The sequence below is a fragment of the Planococcus citri genome, chromosome 2, assembly GCF_950023065.1.
Source record: "Planococcus citri chromosome 2, ihPlaCitr1.1, whole genome shotgun sequence".
In the NCBI taxonomy this organism is placed as follows: domain Eukaryota; kingdom Metazoa; phylum Arthropoda; class Insecta; order Hemiptera; family Pseudococcidae; genus Planococcus; species Planococcus citri.
In genome coordinates, this window is record NC_088678.1 from 46,258,294 (window position 1) to 46,277,765 (window position 19,472).

At 32.6% G+C, this 19,472-nt stretch overlaps 1 protein-coding gene across 1 annotated transcript; it reads right to left on the bottom strand.

The window, feature by feature from the left end:
- Window positions 1-2,445: 2,445 nt before the first annotated feature.
- LOC135836121 (serine protease snake-like) lies at window positions 2,446-6,091 on the bottom strand. The gene is made up of 7 exons (XM_065350745.1): window positions 5,698-6,091; window positions 4,959-5,030; window positions 4,619-4,857; window positions 4,432-4,538; window positions 4,080-4,339; window positions 3,833-3,993; window positions 2,446-3,668 (listed from the first exon to the last, which is right to left on the bottom strand). Exons 1-7 carry the CDS (start codon window positions 5,771-5,773, stop codon window positions 3,498-3,500), a joined length of 1,086 nt encoding a protein of 361 aa, XP_065206817.1. The 5' UTR covers window positions 5,774-6,091; the 3' UTR covers window positions 2,446-3,497.
- Between the last annotated feature and the right edge of the window lie 13,381 nt (window positions 6,092-19,472).

Here is a 19,472-nt window from a genome sequence, read left to right on the forward strand (position 1 = left end):
CTTTTTTTTGAACAGTAAGACAAGTACCTCTTTAGATATTTGGATGATTCAGACTAAAGATGTACATTTATAAAGCCTCATATAGGGCATGACAATTTTGCTGGATAAATTGAGATATGCAGCTACCTAATCAAAAAACGTGTTTGAAAATGTACGAAAAGTTTGAGGGTATATATTCCTATGTTTAAAAAGCAACCCTAGTCCATGAAATGAAATTTCACAAGACGTTTTCCCAATTTGCTAAATGTTCAGCTAAAAAAAATTAAATTTTTTAAAAATCACCTACAGAAAAATATTGTACTTTCGTTTGCCTTTAAAATAAATGAAATTGTGAACTGTGGCTGTTTTTTGAATAAAAATCTCGTTTGTGATCATCAACCCCCCCTCCCCACCTCTTCAAAAAAACAACGTAGAATAAATTTAATTTGAAGATTAGGTTGACATAATGTATAGTGATGAGCAGACCTTTTTTTGTAGCTTCTTTTTTGGAAGCACACTAATTCCTGGAAGTTTGTAAGTCCATATAATTCTTTGTATCCCCTCCCCATCTCAAACATCTAAAACAAATTGATTTTCCGCTTATTTTCCGCTTATTTTCTTTAAAAATCCTCTTTTTGTTCTAAAATTACCAAACAAAAGTTCTATTTTTCGTCAAACTTTCTTGTAAGGTTCTGTTTTTGGTGCTAAATTTTCTCAAGTCAAAAAGTGTAAACTTTCGAGCGGAAAGTGCCCAAAAGCGTTAATTTTTGACAAAATAGTCAAGAAGTGTCTTTTTTGGCGCATACCTATCGTGAAAGTGTCTATTTTTGTAAAAATTGTCAAAAATAGCTATAACTTTTGCCAAAGCTGTCAAAAAGCCCTGTTCTTGCTAGGATTGCCCAAAAATCCAGTTTTTACTGAAATTGTTAGAAAGTTCTCGTTTTTTGCCAAAATTGTCAGACAGTAGTAATTTGTGGTCAGTTGAGGAAAAGTTGTAATGTTTTTTTCTTCAAAATTCTCAGGAAGTAGCTTTTTTTGATAAAATACTTAGTCAAATGTGTCTTTTTTGTCAAATTTTATTTTTTTCCAAAAATTAGTTCTTTCATTTTTTCTAGTTTTTATGGCAATTTTTCGATATTTTTTTTAATTCCTCTTTCTGCCTCCGTGTGCCTCCTCAAAAAAAGCCATCGTGATAAAGTACCTAAGTCTTTTATTACCTCTAATTTTTGGTAAATTTCCCACAATTTTTTGGTACTTACCTACTTACCTAGTTGAAAATTATTGATTTTTTTTAGTAGGCAAATTACCTGCTAATTTTGTTGATAAATATACAAGGTAATGTTTGATAAATTAGAGGTAATTATTGGTAAATCACAGGTAATTTTTGGTAAGTTACAAGTAATTTTCGGTAATTTAGATTGCCAACATGTAAATTTTGTTGAATTACAAGTTTTGGTAATTGAAGGGAATTTTTGAAATTTCACATACTTACAGTAGGTCTAGGTACCTACTTACCTAAATTTCTGGTTACCTGGTAATTTTTTGTAAATTACCGGTAATTTGGTAAATTTTCAAAACTAAAATTTCAGGGAAAATAGGAAAATTATTAATAATAATTTTTTAAAAAATGAATTTTCATCACAAATAGGTAGGTAGACTATAGGTTAGGTATGGTACTTCACGTAAATTATTTTTCTTCAACTTTTATTCGTGCCTACGGTATAGGTAGGTAAGTATCGTTCTATTGAAAAACGCCAGATAACAACTTTTTGCTGGAAATTGCAACATTTTAGATTAGATTTTGTATCTGAAGAAACGTTATCCTTTCGGATTGAAGAAAGTGGTGTATTTCGCAAACGTTCGTCGTATAAATAATCTTTTATCAACATTTTTGTGAAAAGATTTCGTTGTAAAATACGTCATTATCAACGTTAATCTGCGAAAAAGAAATTTCAAAAGCTTTTATTTATAAACGTTTAGCTACACTATAACCTCAACCCATGCAGAAACAAAAGTGCGCCAGATGGGATACGAATTACCAAAATTTATTTCGTACTGCTACCGTAGCTGGTATATAGGAAAAACGCGCGGTTGAATAAGGAGATGAGCGATTCAAGGTATTGAAGCGCTGCTTATTGGCAGGTGGCTATGATGGGGTTAACAATCGAATTGTTGAAACGTCGAGAACGTTTTGCGTGAAAAATTGTAATCGAGTTCGCTGCCTAAAGTAACAAATCAAAACCTGCGCAAAATACCAAATAATTTCGACGGAAAATTTAATTCAGCTACTAAGTCGGTTCTCGTTTCTTATAGCCACTTTCGACGAATGTTATTTGTAACATATTACGCAATCAATCCAATCGGAAATCATACGAAATTTTCAACCTGCTTCGTGTTTCGTCGGAGAAATTACGAGTACCAATGTCTCGCAAAGTAAGTTATGTTATGAGAAAAACGAAAACTCGGTAAGTTCTGAAAATTCATTTTTGCAGATTAATTTCATGAGATGTCGTATGAAATTACATAGAATACATATAAAAAGTTAAAAACTTAAAAAAGTAGGTAGGCTAAATTACGTAGTAACCACCATAGGGTTAGGTATAGGTACCTGTTACGTGAAGATTCGACCATTTTGATCTAAACGAAAAGGTTTATAACAAATTAACACGAATATTTAGCGAATTAAATGATTCGATTAGTTTCGATTCTAATTCAGAAGCTTCTAAAGGCATTTCGAGAAAAAGTTCTGGTTTTAATTAAAATGACGACATTCAGCTTGTTTCAATTCTCTAGAAATTCGAAAAATACTTTACTTATCACGACAGAGTACTACAAATGCCTTTAGACTGAAATTTAATCTTCACGAAGGAATTCGCAATAAGATTTAATCGGTTAGTGTCTTAAAATGTTGAAAATCGGCAAAGAAAATTTAAATTATTCGTATGCTTTTACTTCCGCTTCATAACACCCATCTGAGCAGATTTGCTAGACATATTTTTTATTTACCATACAGATACAATTTCAGTTTTCATGGTCTCCGTGAAATCTTGAAGACTCGCAATTATATTTATAAAATTATTCCAAACTTTCTATTGAACATTAATTATTTTTTTATTTATAGACAGAATTGAAAAAAAAATTAAGTATACCTACTTACCTGGGATTTTGACCAAACCAACTCTAAGTAGGAAAAGTGCCATAAAATATTCAAAATGTACCAAAGCAAAAGAGAAGAGGAGTGAGGCACTTGGCACCATTTGGCATTGTGGTGTAAGACAGTGATATGGGAATGGGTTCCTCGTGAAAATCGGACTGAAAAGGATGGTTCGCTGAAGCAGGGATGAAATTTGATTTTTGAGATCAACTTTTTATAGGCAATTTAAAATTAAGAAAATGGCCTACCCTCTCAGTGTACTTAACTATTTCTGAATCATCTTTCTCGCTTTAAAATTTATCGAGCCCTTAATCCCACTAAATATTCCTTCAATGAGTAGAGGAGAGGCATAGTAACTTTTGAGTTACTTCCAAACGATGCTTTCTATCCATGGAATATAAAATGAAACTCTGGTATACACTGCAGGAGTATCCGGGAAAGCACAGCCTATTCCTAATGAAGTGATACCAATTTGTGAATAAATTCTTGAGCATCCGTTTGGCAAATCCACGTGAAGAGGTCCACCGGAATCTCCCTTAAAAATTTACATAAAAAAATAAGTCATTTTTTAAGTTGAAAGTAATCGGTAGATACGAGTACATATACTTTTATGAACGCCTACCTAAAGAATACTCTATGTCTAATTCAAATTCACGGTATTGCAAGTCATTAGTTAACCAATTACAAAAGGAGACCTACTTGACATGTATCTCTGCCTCCAGCAGGATATCCGGCGCAAATCATAGTGCTCGCATTGAATCCATTTTTTAGTCGATTATTATTTTTATAGACTTCTTCGCATTTCTGATTTTGTTGCACATTAAAATCGACGGTTTGTAATTTAGGGCTTTCTTTCTCACCTTTAAAATAGATATAAATGATGTGGGTAGATAGATAGTTAAAGATGCAATTTAAATTGCAGACAGAGAAGTGAGTAGATACTTACCATATCCTGTGGATCCCCAACCTGTCGCGGTGACCTTGTCAAATTGCAAATCTTGCCTCGTATTTAAGCAGATTGGTCTAATGTAAGAATTGAACTTGACAGAAGTGTTGAGTTTGAAAAGTGCTATATCGTGATTCATGAGTGGAGATTTATACTCAGGATGTGTAATTATTTCCGAAATTGAATAATCCCGAGTATCAATATTATCTTTTTTCGTGCTCAAATCCAATTCACCAAGTCTAACCCAGCGAGCTTCAGATCTGAAAAAATTTTTGAATGAGAATTACATTCAGTCTGCATGGAATCAAAAATCATAACTTTTCACTTAAATTTAAAAAAATCATATTCTCACTCTGATGTAGTCGAACAATGGGCTGCACTTAAAATATATTGTTCACTAATGATGGATCCACCGCATTGCCACTTTACGTTCGATTGGTCACCGAATCCAATCAATGCCTGATTAATACAAAAACAACAGATGTGCGGAAAAATCAAACAGAATACAGATTTTTTTATTGCTTTTATGTATTACCTACCATGTGTGGATATTCTTTATCAACAGAATCTCTTCCTCCCACTACATCCGGTCTATTTACCCTCAACACAGCACGTGCCGGGGTGTTTACTTTTTTCAGAAGTTCACTTGTTGAATTCAACAGCTTCAACTGTCTCTTCACCAGAACACGTCCCGGGGTGTTTACTTTTTTCATAAGGTTCCTAATTGGATTCAACATCAAAGTTCTATTGCAAGCTTCTACAATGTAAGCTTGACATTCTAAAAAAGGGGAGAAGAAGAGATTAGAAAATTAACCAATTGGGATATGCATACATAAATGTGTTCATGATTGAAATGATTGAACATAATTTTATTCTTACTTTGCTCAGCTTTGGTAGCAATACTGTCTCTGTCTTTGAATACAACTCCACCAGAATTTTTATCAATTGTTCCTGAAAAAATTCGTATTGGTGATAATCCAATTTTACATTATGTAACGAGTATGGGAAGAGATTCTTATTATACGAGTGTTGTATAAGTATAGAAGTGAGATGGTTTCACTCACAAAATTTGAAGGTCACCTTTGCATGTTTTCTTTTTCTTGGTTCTATTTTTTCAAAAACTATGCAGTTTTTTTTTGAAAATTGGAGGGGGAATTTGATAAAACGTTGTTAGGTGGGCCTCAAAAGACTGCTGAAAAAATTTGGTCCTCGGCTTGAACCATCAGCTTATTAATTTCTACTGGGATTTCAAATTTTAAAAATTTGTATTGAAAATAAAAAAAAAAAGATTTTTTGAAAAAAATGGAAATCCATTTTTGATTTTTTTTCACCTTTCAGAGGTTTTGCATGACTTACAAAAATTATTCTATTTGCATGGACCTATTCAAAAGTTTGTGTAAAATAACCTAAAAATGTAAACGAATTATAACACAATGTTCTCACTTCTGTAGGATATAATGATAATCAATCATTTTCCCTGTAGTCTCCTAGGGCCCCCTGCAACTTTTGATCGAATCCCACTTCAATTTTTCAAAAAAAAAGTCAAAGACAGTCCCTCTTAATAACCATTAATCACCAAATATTCTATGTCAGACTAAAATTAGTTAAAAGTACTTACCAGCAGCATTTCCTTCGTAAGTCGAGTGAAACAAGATATAACTTAAGATTAAAAACAAAAATGATGTAAAACGCATGTTTGAAAATTGGTAAGTAGGTACTTATTATTTCAAATTAATGCAAGCTTCTTCGACAACTTCTAATGCTAAGCTATAGGTAACTGAACGAAGTGCAAATGATTCACAAAATTCATGAGTACCTAGAACTTTGAATTATTTCGTAAATCTAATTATGGCAGGTACCTATTGCATATCACTATTTTTTGGTCAAGAAAAATAAACAGTCCAAAAACACAAGGTAGGTAGGTACTAGATACGGTAGTTATATTCAGTTTTGATAAAAAGTGTTCACGGCGAAAACGTACGAATTAAACTACCAACTGCGCGCAAATTTCATCATTAATTCATCTGATCAATAAATAGATAGTAGGTAGGTATAAGTACATACGTAAAATTATGCAGATTAATTCAAGAAAAACCCAACAAAAATTATGCCAAGTTGTGGTTCAAACTGTAAACTTGGCGGACAAATGCATTTAAGCACACTTACATTCATCTTTCGTCCAAGGCAAAAAATGAGTCAAATTTTTCGATTGTTTTGAAAGCTAGTGTAGACAGAGATTAGAGACATTAAGTAAGTAAGTAAGTAAGTAAGTGAGTAAGTAAGTACATACATGATTTTATGGAAGCATCCGGGATATTCTCATCTCATAGCGTTTTGCTCTTTATTTCCTTAATTAATTAGAAAAATAAAATAAAATACGTACGAGCTAAAATGATGAATTTTATCATTTACATTTTTTCAACCATGCTATAAAGATGAAACCCATCACTAATGCATGCTTTCTTCAAGTTCATCTGAATAACCTTGGAAACTTCACGTCGCGCATCGGTGCTTACATTTTGAAGGAAAAAAAATCCACCCAGAGAAAAAGTAAATTTAAAGTTATTCTCCCTTCTATTTTTTTGCCCCCGTGCACACCAGCGCGCTTATATACAACACATTGTACAGAAGATATTAATTTTGAAAATGATTAAAACGCTTTGCAGTTTTAATTTAAAAGTTGAACGTAAAAAATTGCACAAAAAAGTGTCTCAAATAAGTAAACAAACTGCAAGGTAGAAACACATGTTTACGAGTCAAGTTATATCCTATTTATTATGGAAATTTCGTTAAAGAACTTTACCGCTAGGCGCAATGATTTCTGAAAACTTTCTCGCTGACGCTTTTAAATAAAGGGATTGGTCGCGAGAAGAGCTTTCTTTGTTCAGGGTTGATAAAGGGTGAAGAGGAAAATACTAATATGCTATAATATTACACATCTGTTACTCCTCTGGTTACATAAGCCTCTCTTACATCTTAGTCTTATACAAGTATACTTTTGCATTATACCCCACTGCTATTTGTACAGTTATTATAAGACAGCAGAAAATAACGACTTCAAATTATCTCTCATAACTTCGAATTTCGAATGAAAACCACAACTGCAAGCTATTATTTCACATTGCTTAACGTTTTCTCGTTTATGTCTCAAAACATTACGTAGATATTTCTTTTAAAAGTTAATTCCAAATTACAATTAAAAATTCTAATAAGGTGGCGTTCCGCTAATTTACACCATTTTTTCAAATTCTATTATCGGTATAGCCTGAAAATTTATTCAAAATGTTTCGTTTGTGATGGTGTTCATTTGTAGGCCTCCAGTAGGTAATCAAATTCCATAAATAAATATACAGGTACAAAATGCTCCATTTTGGCACTTTTCAGGGGGAAAAATGTATAAAATTGTTGGATCATTAAGAGACAATTTTTACATCAGTCAAATTCAAAAATCCGAAAAAATTGTTGCCCGTGTAATTCGATCCAGTACACTAGGCCCTCTTGCGAGTTCACAACCCTAAATAGTTACGTGTAGTACGTACATTGCACTGAGCAATCGATCTAACCGAGTAATGTTTCAGTCTGGGTAAATCCAAGCCGTCGGTTTTCACCGCAAGAAGGGTATTACTCAGCGTCATTTTATTTGTAAAATGGAAAGGCGGTAAATTTGGCGTTTTGCCACTCCTCGCTTCACTCTTCCTATCAAACCGTATTCTTTGATAGGGAACTGTTCCTCTAATTAAGATCTGCCGCGCTCGTCTCACCCTAGCGTCCATATCTTTCGTTTTAGGAAATTAAAAAAAAAGTAGCGAAAGGAAATTGGTAAAAAAAAAAAATTAAAAAATTGGGCGTTTTTGTTATTAATTTTAAGCTTTATCGTCGACGAATATAAAATTATTTAATTTTTTCCATAATATCTAGGGTAATTTAATGCATCGACGAATTCGTCGTCATCGCGTAAGTAGGTAGGCATTCCTCCTTTTTTTTTCACTTTCAATCAAAAAAGGTATAATTTTAAACATTTTTGCTTAATTTACGCGACTCGGTATTCGATTTATGATAATAACGCGGAAGAGTGTTGACCTTGTAGGGATAAATTTGAATTTTATGTTTACAAGTGTTATTAGTTTTCGCTACAAAGAAAAGGGAAATGTTACGCTGGTTAATTGATTACAGTGAACGCCCGCTTTTAGGTAATGTTACGACTGCTTTAATTAATTGTTGAACGACTAATTTTATATTGAAACTGAGAAAAGGTTCGAGTAGATTGTATACCTAGTATCTACCTACAGCGCCAAAAATTTCGCTAATTTTGCTTTTCGCGACAAATTAAAACTTGAAACACGTGTGTACATAACTTGATGGTATCGGGTTACCTATACCTATAGGTACCGTTGTGTTGGTAACTTTGTATGCTGCTGTTGGCTTTATAAAGTGTAATGATGATGTGTATGTGCAGGTATTTTTTTATTTCTTTTTTTTTATGTGAAATGAAACTTCGTTATGGATTGTATCATGATAATGATTGATTTTCTGAAATAAATATAGATACGATCATGCAGCTTCATGCTCGGCTGCAATATATTGGGAACAGATCAACAGAAATCACGAAAATCAGAAACTCAGTAGGTACCTATGTACTTGAAAAATAAGAATTTAAAAGTTAAAACGATGACCCTGTTTCGTAAATTTTTAATGAGAAGAGGATTAGGTAAAGAATTCAATTATCTAGCTTTTTTGCAAATTATTTTCATATATCAAAAAATCAATCAAAAAACTCTTGGAAAATGGAAAACATGAGAGAACTTTTTAAAAAAGGGGGCAGAAGCTGAACATTTTGGTAGAAATGGGATCACAGGTTGTCTGATAGTCCTGCTTTTATTGCCAAAATTATCAAAAAGCCAGCTGCTTTTTATTATTTTAAAATAAATCTTTGAAAATTTCATTTATTATGCTCCATTGTTCCTTTAAAATTGAAACATTTCGGCATAAAATTCATTATCACAAAAAATGCTGACCCCTCCCTCCTTTTTCATTTCTCAACAATTGAAATAATCAAAAAAAATATCTCCCTGAAAGTTCTGTTTTATTACCTATTTTTTTCACGTTACGTCCTACTCCTACTCCTACTCGCTCGACACGTCTTTTTTAATTTTTTGATGATTTAAATTTGATATTCATTTTCATTTCTGTTTCAAAATTTTTATTTTCGAAAAAAAAAATCTGAAAGATGTAGAATAATTTGAGGTAAAAATTTTGCACCTGATCCTTAAAAATTAAAATCCAAAAAAATTGCCTTTGGTTTTCCATTTCTTTAATTGAACTATGAAATTTTCCATTCATTTTCTCCTCTTTTGGAATTTTGATTTCTTCTAGTTTAGTGAAGTAGAATAATTGAAAGAAAGCGACTGTCAAAAATTTTTATCCACCGTTTCAAGAAATTCTGAAATATTTGAAAAATGTCCTATTTTTCCCATATTTTTCAAACCACATTTTCAAATTGTTTATTTACTATCTCCTTGAAATTTTCAGAATTTTTTTTCTAAAATAATATGTAATGAAAAGGAGGGAGAGTTCCACGAGTTTTTTTCAGAGAAATGAAAGTAATCTAAAAAGATGTTGACTACCCCCTTTTCAACCTAGGATTTATTATTTCTGCTTTTGCCATATTTTTTTCATTGTTCTGCTTGTTAGATAACATAACTTAAATCAGTTAGAATAAGGAATGAAGTAAATGACCAAATAAAAAAAGAAAGCAAAATATACCCAATCAGCCACAATTCAAGATTTTGAATCCTCCTATCAAATTTTTGGGAATTTTCAGAAATCAAAATTGAACTTGCGAGATGGAAAAAAACAAATTTTATCCAATCGAACTGAACTTCCTATTTAACTCTCCTCTCCGTTCTATAAAAAAATAGGTTCGAAGCAATTTCGGATCGTTTTGAGTTCTAAAGATGGTCCTTAAAGATTTGAAAAAATTACAGTCTCCCAAAATTCTAGAAATATGTCACATTTTTCTTTTTTTTTCTTGTGTGCCCAAATAACAAACTACGAAAAGAAAAATGGTTCTTCATTTTGAACAGAGTAGGCTCGTATACCTAATTATGATGAAGCTGGAATGCTTTTCTTTCATCGCATGTGTTCGCGAAATGATTAAAAAATTATGACCTTAATCTGAAAAAGTGAAAATATTCGATTAAAAAAATAAAAATACTAAGTACCTAGATATTAAATAGATAAATATGTAAATGAAGGGAAAAGGAACATAACACCGAAATTACCTACATTATAAAAACTCTAATTCGAAACTTGCCTGAATGTTCATCCGATAGACAAGTTCCTAGAAGAGGGTTTTTGGATAAAAGGAAGGGTTGAAATAGATAGAGTAGATACGTAGGTGGATTTTACTCAGGTTTATTTTAGAAAATACGATTAAATTCGAATAATTTAGATCTTGGATCATTCAAAGTCTCGTTTAATATACCTACATACAATACCTAGCTTTGCTGTCATTAGTCTATGGTTATAGCTTCACTTGTACTAATGTAGGTTTAGTATCTTGTATACCTACTTGTATTTTAGGTAGGCTAAGCAGAGAAAATCTTAAATACTCTATTTTTTACTTTACGCTTGAGGTGGTCTATATTAGAACTGTTTTTTAATTTTCCTTACAGATTTTCATGTGCCATAAAAATGTTGTGAGGTATCAAAAATCTTGACGTGAAAACCCCATCTGGTTATTATATAGTTAAAGTTATGTCCATTTGAAAATTAGTTATAGGTACCTACATACATGTACCTACTTAACCCTTTAATTTTGAATTTGTTGTATCTACCTACCTATTTTTGTTTACGTGTTGCACAGCTGAAGATGCTCTTTAGATACTTCGTAAAACAAAACTCCAACGAAAAATTAAAAAAAATTCATACCAATTATGCATTATAGTATAGGTAGGTGGGTTGGGTACTGAAGATACGAATGAAAAAATCCTTTCCTTTATTGCCACACAGTCTGCGGTTTAAAAGGAAATAAACAACCAGAGAGCAAATGGATATCAATATTATACACAAAAGCTGAGTTAAATGAGAAAAATAAAAATCATTGTAGGTTAACTGATGCGTGGATTGAAATAGTAAATGTCATTTAACGGAATTTTTTCAACCATCGGAACATTAAACGAGCCATTTCCACGTTGATAAAATTTTTAAAATGTTGAATCAAGTTACGTATAAATTCGGAGTTGTGGCGTCAATAAATTTTAATTCACCGACACAGAATATTCCCTGTAGTACGAGGGAAAAAACTCTCTCAAGTTAGATACATAGATACATACGTCGCTATGGAAAAAATTTCAAAATAAAATGAAACATTTAAAAGCGATGCAATGCTCGTTATTATAATAGGTACTGTGCAGTGTGCATCGTGGTTTGGGAAAACGTATCGAAGTAGATAGTCTAGGTACTTTTAATAGGTCGTTTCTAAACGGTTTTCTTATCGCTTCCAAACAAATTCTAGTTTCTTTACAAGTCTCTATAAAGACTGAAGTTTCGAATGCATTGTAAGTATTATGATCATGCATTATATTGATTTTTTTGATGGGCTGATTTTTTTTTTGAATTGGGAATAATGAAGAATATGCGTTCATTTTATGCATCAATTGCTCAGGATTCCCACACCTATCTACCCACCTATGGACTATTTTTGAATATTTGTTAAAATTTTAAGCTTCGATAGCAGTATTGCAAATCTATTTAGGGTGTCGATATTAAATGTATTTTGATTTATGCTAAGACTAAACTCATTCTTACAACGTCTCACGCTTATATGTTTACGCGAGCGACTTGCAGACATTATTTGACAAGATGGCTTGATAAATGACTTCTGAGAATTAGAGAGGCTTATAAGGTAGATAGATAGCAGTCTGAGAATTTAATCCTTGTAATGGGTTTAGAATGTATTTCATAGTCTTTGAACATCTCAAAAAGACGCCCCAGGGTATCACCGATGAGCAAGGTGAGAGAAAGATGATAGTCTATTCACCGTGCAATGCTCCGATGAACTACAAATTTGTTTTTTAATTGCAACATTATTGGCAGTTTCGCTCCATTTTCTGAAAAATTGGGCGTATTTACAAATTAGGTGCATAAAAAGGAACTCATAATATACCTACCTAACATATTTCATTAAAAAAATAAACCTACAGTTGCGACTTTATCAGACACCCTGTACATTAGCAAAGGTAAAGTGCATAATAATATCGAAGGTACTTAATTAAATTGAATATATTTAAACAGGGTGAAATCTTCAGTTTCTTTGAGAAACTGCTGAAGTTTTGAAAATTTACAATAAACACCCGAGTATCACGTATCGTTCGAAATTATCTTCGATCTTTATACAGTGCTAAGTCATAAAATGGAACGTAAAAGTTTAATACCGTGCAACATAAAAACAACTAAAGCGATACAAAATTATGAAAAGTGCCAACAATTATAAGGTAATGTAATTTTTAGTGTCGTCATAAATGTATTAATGTTCGCAAATTTTAAATTTTAACGACATCCTGCATAAACTTTCTAAACAATCGAAGCCCCAATTCTATTAAATGATCCTTTCCATGCTGTGAATGGGAAATAGGTACCTAGTGTTTGTATACTTCTTAATAAGCCTACTAAATTTCTTAGGGTAAGGTAAGGGTAGTAATTATACTTGGGTACCCGTATCTTAGAGTGCTGATTTTCATTTTACCTACCTACATATGTTTTATTTTAATTCAGAAATGTTCAAGACTCTGATAATAGTTACCTTCTTGAATTTGAGAAAAAAACTGAATGATTCTCCACAATTTTTCGTGCCATGACATCTTTGGTACTCGTATAGAAGAAATACACAAGTGTTTCATAGAATAGGTAGGTACATAGCCTACATATACAATATATTTTACAATTAGGTCACAAAAATTTTCAAACATCAATTTCCAACCTGACAAAAGTACCTAATTTAATGGGTACAACTGCGATTACACCTAGGTAGGTAGGTACCTATAATATATCTAGGAAGCAGACATTTTTGCATATTGTTTCACATTCTCACGAATAACACCAACAATATTAAAATTTGCACCGAAACAAAATTCTTCACTACCTCTTTGATCGTAAAAGGAGTACTTAAGGGACACGCTTCGTCAATGATAATCTCTTAACTAAAACGTCACAGCTTCGTATAAACACGAATAAGATGCACTCCAGGGAATACAGACTTGCCTTGCTTTAGCTTTTTGCCAACTTTCACACTCTTGATTTTCATCGTTAGCTATCCAAAAACGTTATCTGCTTGAATTATTTTTAATTACAACTGATTCAATGTGTAATCTTCTTTTCGTTTTGTACCATTTTCGCACGCATAGTTGAAATTACAATACGAAAATTTCATCTCACACCCAGTAACTAATTTCGAAGGCTTATAGTTCTTTTTTTTTGGGTACTTCTGTGTTCTGTTCTTTTTCGTATTAACTTTTTCGTTCTCAAAAATAAACTTTCGCGCCGTATTTTTCTAACAATTTTCACGATTTTCTTTCATGCTTTTGTAGGTGACCTTTAGTGCGAACTCTTTCTTAAACCTGCTTCTTTGCCTTTTCTTCCTTGACTGGGCTTGGCTCGGGTCCAAATTTACAATAATTCTACATTGTTCTGATTTGATATTTTCTTTATCTGAAATTATACCTCGATAATATAGCGTTATTTGTTTTAAACGCACTGTATAAGGAAGATATTTATTTTATTTTATTTCTTGATATGATCTAAACCACTTCAGATAAATCAATGAAGAAAAATATTGATTCAAGAGAACATAAAAGATTTAGCCTAGCTTTTAATAGGTAGGTACCTTAATGGTCAACGCATCGTTGCGTTTCTGTGGGTGTTACTTGGAGTTGGGTTTAAAATTTTTTGAAGACCAGGAAACGAAAAGAAAGACTAAAAAAATGGGACGAAGAGAACGAGAAAAAATCTGAGAGTTTTAATTTAATCATATCGTCGTGTTTTGATTTTCAAATTTTCAAGAAATTAGAAAATAAAACGTCAATTTAGGTATCAATTTTCGAGAAAAGAAAGCAATACGGAGAAAAGAAAGACAGAATGAGAAAATATTGAAGAGTGATTGTTCATTTCCAAGTTATGTCCTTTTTTGCAACACCACACGAAAAATCTCTGAAGGCACAATGCACATTGTTTAAAGTCATAAACCAAAATAAAATGGGTGTACCTAGTACCTATTCTCTGTCGGGAAAATTTAAATTCGCGGAAATTTTTTCACTTTTTTAATAATGAAATGTCACATGATAAGTATTGTAAAATCAAATATTCTCCAAGTATGCTGAAATATGATGAAAAATCCAACAATTTTTATCTCTACGTTTTCAAAAGTCAGTGTCACGCGGGACAGCATTTTTGAAAATGTTGCATATACCTGCAAACCAATGGTCATCAGATCATCAATAAGTAATTCATTCAAAAATCAAATTGACAGGGACTTTAATAATTTCAAAATCGTTATTTTTGATGGATTTGAAAAAGTAAAAAAAAGTGTTAGTAGTTTTATCAAAAAATTACATGCCAGAAATTCACCAAAAATGACAGGTCAATGGCCTTAAGAGGCCAGGCAGACGGGTCAGTGATCTTGGGAGGTCAGACAGGCAGACAGATGACCTTTGGAAGCCATACCGACGGGTTAATGGCCTTATTAAGAGACTAAACAAACGAACAGAAGACCTTGGGGAGCCAAACAGGCACGTAAACAACCGATGAGATGGTTGACAGGTAGGTCAGTGACCTCGAAAGGCAGACAAACGACCTCAAGGGACCACATCAGACAGGTCAATGACTTTCAGAGGTCCGACAAGAAGGCAAACGACTTTGAGAAATCAGACAGACAAGTTAATCCATTAACATAATTTTTACTGATTTTTATTGCTGGGATATCGTTTTTCCGGCCATAGGGGAAAGTCCCCTAAAAGTGCGCAGTCTCCTAATAGTGCGCAGCGCCATATCTCGCGATTGGCACCACTGAAAAATTCGTGAGGTAGCTCATTTGAGAGAGCGTGTCGTGACGATTATTTTGATGTATCATACAAGCCATTTGGCTAAATTTTACGCGTGCAAAGTCAAAAAATGTGAATTTTCAATTTCTGATGTAATTTTTTTTTGTGAAAAGTTGACAATTTGTATTGCTCTCGTTGAATTGAAAAAATTTATGAGATAACTTATATTATATCATTTTGTAGGGAATTTTATCCTCTTTAATATTGTTGTAAAAGTTTGAAAATTCATCCTTTCGTTTTCTTGAAAATAATTTTTAAAGAAATGGAGGATATTTTTGAACCATGGATTCCCAATAGTGCGCATCCTAGAAAATCTGTAAATACGCTTGTGTTTTTCACTACCTGACTTTTGTTTTGATAGAATGGAGTGTTAAATACCTGTAAAAGGCTAAAGGGTGTTAGTTTTCAGTGAAGAAACATTCCTAAGAGTGAAGGAATACTTGAACAATGGGCTTTCTTTGCAGAAATAAGCTCACACATAACCCCTACTCATAGTAAAACATATTTTCGCAATTTTTGTCAAGTACTCATGTTTTTTATATCTGTTCTCAGTGTTCTCGCGATAATAAAACGTATTATTGCGATTTTTGTCAAGAATTAATTTTTTTGAAGTAAATTTACACATCGCGCACTATTAGGAACCCTACTGCGCACTTTGAAGGAGCCCATGGCTCCTAATAGTGCGCATTTGACATTTTTTACTCAAGGTAGGATTTCTCAGTCAGTTATCAATGAAAAATTTTGAAACTCTGGAATTATGTAGCTGAATGATACAGCTACAACATATCAAAAAATCACGATCCTAGGTAACTTTGCGGCGGAATGACAGCGATTTTGGTACTAAGTGCGCACTATTGGGAGACTTTCCCCTATCGAAGTTTTTTTTTTCAAAAAGGGGAAGAAAGATGCCTGCTTTAACGTCCGGACTAGACGCTCCAACTTGCTCTAACGATGCCTTTCCCTCCTGAAACAGGTAGGGTAGGACCAGGGAAATATTTCTACATCAGACTGGACAGTATTTTTTCTAAATTTTTAAGAGTCAGTGTGACGTATACCAGCCTTCTTCTGACAAGAATTTCACAAATATCTTTTGATTCCGATACTAAAATTGAATTTTCAATTGAATTTAGCTGAAAAATCGAGGGGAGGGCAGGGAGTAAATCAAACGCAGGGAAGAATTTAATCGAGTTCATTGAACTTTGCATTCGAAAGAATTAATTTATGAAAGAGAATATTTTTTAAAGTGCAGTCGATAAGAATTCACGTCTTCGATACAATACGTACCTGCCTGTATTTTGGTCATTTTAGAAATTTTTTTGAAATAGCTCATCACTCAATAATCCACTTTAAAATATGAACTCTCTCGAACACCAGAGCAGACAGCAATTTCATTTATATCGTGCAGTTTGTTTTGACGTATTTTGTCAACACGTGACGAATTGCCAATCTAAACCTAGACACGTGTATCCAGCTTTCAGACTGTCAATGTTTTAGTACCTATACGAGGAGAATGTGGTGTATTCTTTCGACGAAAGGAATATTACTACCTTTTCCGGAGAAATATCCTAAATTACGACCGTATCGTAATTTTTATCTAAACATCGCAGTGACATAAATAACTACTTATGTAGAAGTACATAGTTGAATAGGGATGTGTATTGATGTAGCCTGGGCCCATATTAATAGATTTTGATGAGACACAATATTAATCCTTTGTTGATTTAGAATATCTACGTTAATAGCTATAAATTATGCTGCGATGATGAGGTCTAGGTAATATGGTTCAGTTTTAATCGAAAATAATACTTGGAATTGACTGTATTATCTACTCGTATTTCTTATGAGAAAAAAGTATCGTTGTACGTATTTTCTAAAGCATGTCACAAAACTATATAAAATTCTGTTTCCAACACCAGATGATTACATTTCTAAAGAGTAAAAAAAAAGTTACAGTAAATTTCCTACACTTCTACAGATTGTGAATGTTTACTCAACATTAAAATTTATTACGATCGAATATACGGTTGAAAAATATTTATTTTTCGAGTACCTACGAGTATAAAAATACATAATAAGTAAAGCTTGTTTTTAGCGTAAAACATTAAAACGAACGATGCGACGATAAACACAAAACTGCAAAAAGTTTCTCAATAGCGTGCTACACAGTACATAGGTACTATGTTGTAAAATCGAAAAGAAACATTCAATCTCAATAAAAGTGCATTTCCGTAACTAAAATTTTTCTTTTTGTTTTTAAATGATGCAAATTTTATTTTTTTGTGTAGTGCAGCTTTCGGTAGGTAAGTACGAGTAAGTATACAAGGTAGACTATAGCTATAGCTAAACCTATACATTTTTTTTTTTTTAAATGGACACTTTATAGTGGGTACACATTTTTTAATGCAAGGAGTTACGTTTTCCATATCGTTGAGCAGTTGGACTTGGAGAGCGAGGAATATGAATAAAATCGAAAGTTATAAGATCTAAACTTCGTGTCGACATGAAATAACCTCCAGTTCTCGTTATGTTACATATGCCCATCAGGAGAAAATTCCCCAATAAAACATCAACTATCAAAAATATCCAATAGATGTGCAGAAAAAACTTGAACTCTTGAAAAATTATCGCTATTCGATAATTAATTGGCATATTACCAAACGACTGTACACGCGACAGGGCAAATAAAATTTAATTGGCAATAGTTAAAAGTACAGTTATACTTGGATGATTAATACTAAATGGGTTGAGCCGGAAAAATGTGTTTATTTCTAACCTGTCGTAGTTTTGTTTTAGTTTTCATTTTTTTTCCTCTCATTTTTGCCGAGCTACTAGTCGAGCTTTTCACATCGAAAATGCCAATCCTTAAAAAATATAACTTCGTTATTATTCTACTTCAATTTTACGATCTTTTTTCATTTCACCTCTCTCGAACTTTGAGTTCTTATTAGGTACCAGCGAACGTAGGTATTGTTAATTAATGAAATTTTCGAAAATATACGACTCAACGCGATATACTATACACCTACCTACCCACTATAGATGTACACTCGTACGAGATTTTGTAGTAGTGGATGAAAAACTAAAAACGTATCCGCTTTTGTTTTTTTTTCAACCTCTTTTTTTTCTCTCTAAATCTCAATCGAATTAATTTTTTCACGTGTACGTGATCCGCACTTTAGATAGCACTGTATGACGATACCTCTTATGCGTATCTTTTTCAACGGTAGGTACCGACTGAAATTGTTCAGCTCGCCGCCCTTCAGAAATCAACATAACTTCCCCTAACACAATGTAGTATGCATGTATCTATACTATACTTTTTAGGTGTCGTGATAAAATACAGCTTTCAGCCAATTTAAAAATCTTTCTCAACGACAAACGTTGTTGTTTTCCAATTCTAGGTACGTGTTGTACGTTGTTTTTATTTATTTATTATTTTTTTCTCTCCCACAAAGAAAGAACAATAGGTACCTACGTTTGTTTTATTACGTACGTTTCCTATAAAAAAAATTTCGTTTGTGGGCTTTCTCTATTTACATTTATCATATTCAAATAAATTGTTCTGCAATTATGCATTGAATGAAATGTACGTACATTAAATGTAATCTCTTTTTGCGTTATTATATTCATACTCGCTCACTAGTGAAACAGAAAGCTTTAATTTTTATAAACAGACGTGCAGAAGAGGTTACATTTTAATTCGTTTTGAGAGTAAATTAGGAAAGAAGCGTACACAGGGTGTCCTAGAGGCAAATCACGGTCTTAGAATGCAAAGTCAAAATTAATTTTTGCGACGATTATTTAAAAGTATTTGTGTAATAGGAAAGGTATTTCCACAAAATATAATTTTTTTTGTTTTTTTTTTGTTCACGTAGGGTATTCTACGAAGAGAAGTAATCCCAACCGGAACAAAAATTTTTGAACCGGACCAAAGAAAAATTGGCGAAGGACCCCATACACCACCCACCAAGATTTTAAATGCTGAAGTTCCTTTTTTTATTTTTAGCAAATTTTTGAAAATTCAAATTTGTACCAAAAATGGGGAAAAAATCAAAATTTTAGCAAATTAACCTGGAAAGTTAAAATGGAGGCTTTGCTGGTCACTTTATCGGTAGGTACCTAAAGTTAAACCAAAAGAGCATGCAAAAATACACTCATGGCGTCTTCAGAAATTTTTTGAAAGTTGAAATTTCCATAAAATTTTATCCAATTAAGGTGTAAATCTTAAATTGACTTTATACTCCGATTTTAACCTACTAACTCTATCTGAGAAAGATCTCCTGGATCTTTCAGCTAT

Coding starts and splice junctions, on each gene's coding strand:
- LOC135836121 (XM_065350745.1), bottom strand. CDS start 5,773: ATGCGTTTTACATCATTTTTGTTTTTAATCTTAAGTTATATCTTGTTT. Junction 4,858..4,958: donor TGCTACCAAAGCTGAGCAAA/GTAAGAATAAAA, acceptor CCCCTTTTTTAG/AATGTCAAGCTTACATTGTA. Junction 4,539..4,618: donor ATAAAGAATATCCACACATG/GTAGGTAATACA, acceptor TGTATTAATCAG/GCATTGATTGGATTCGGTGA.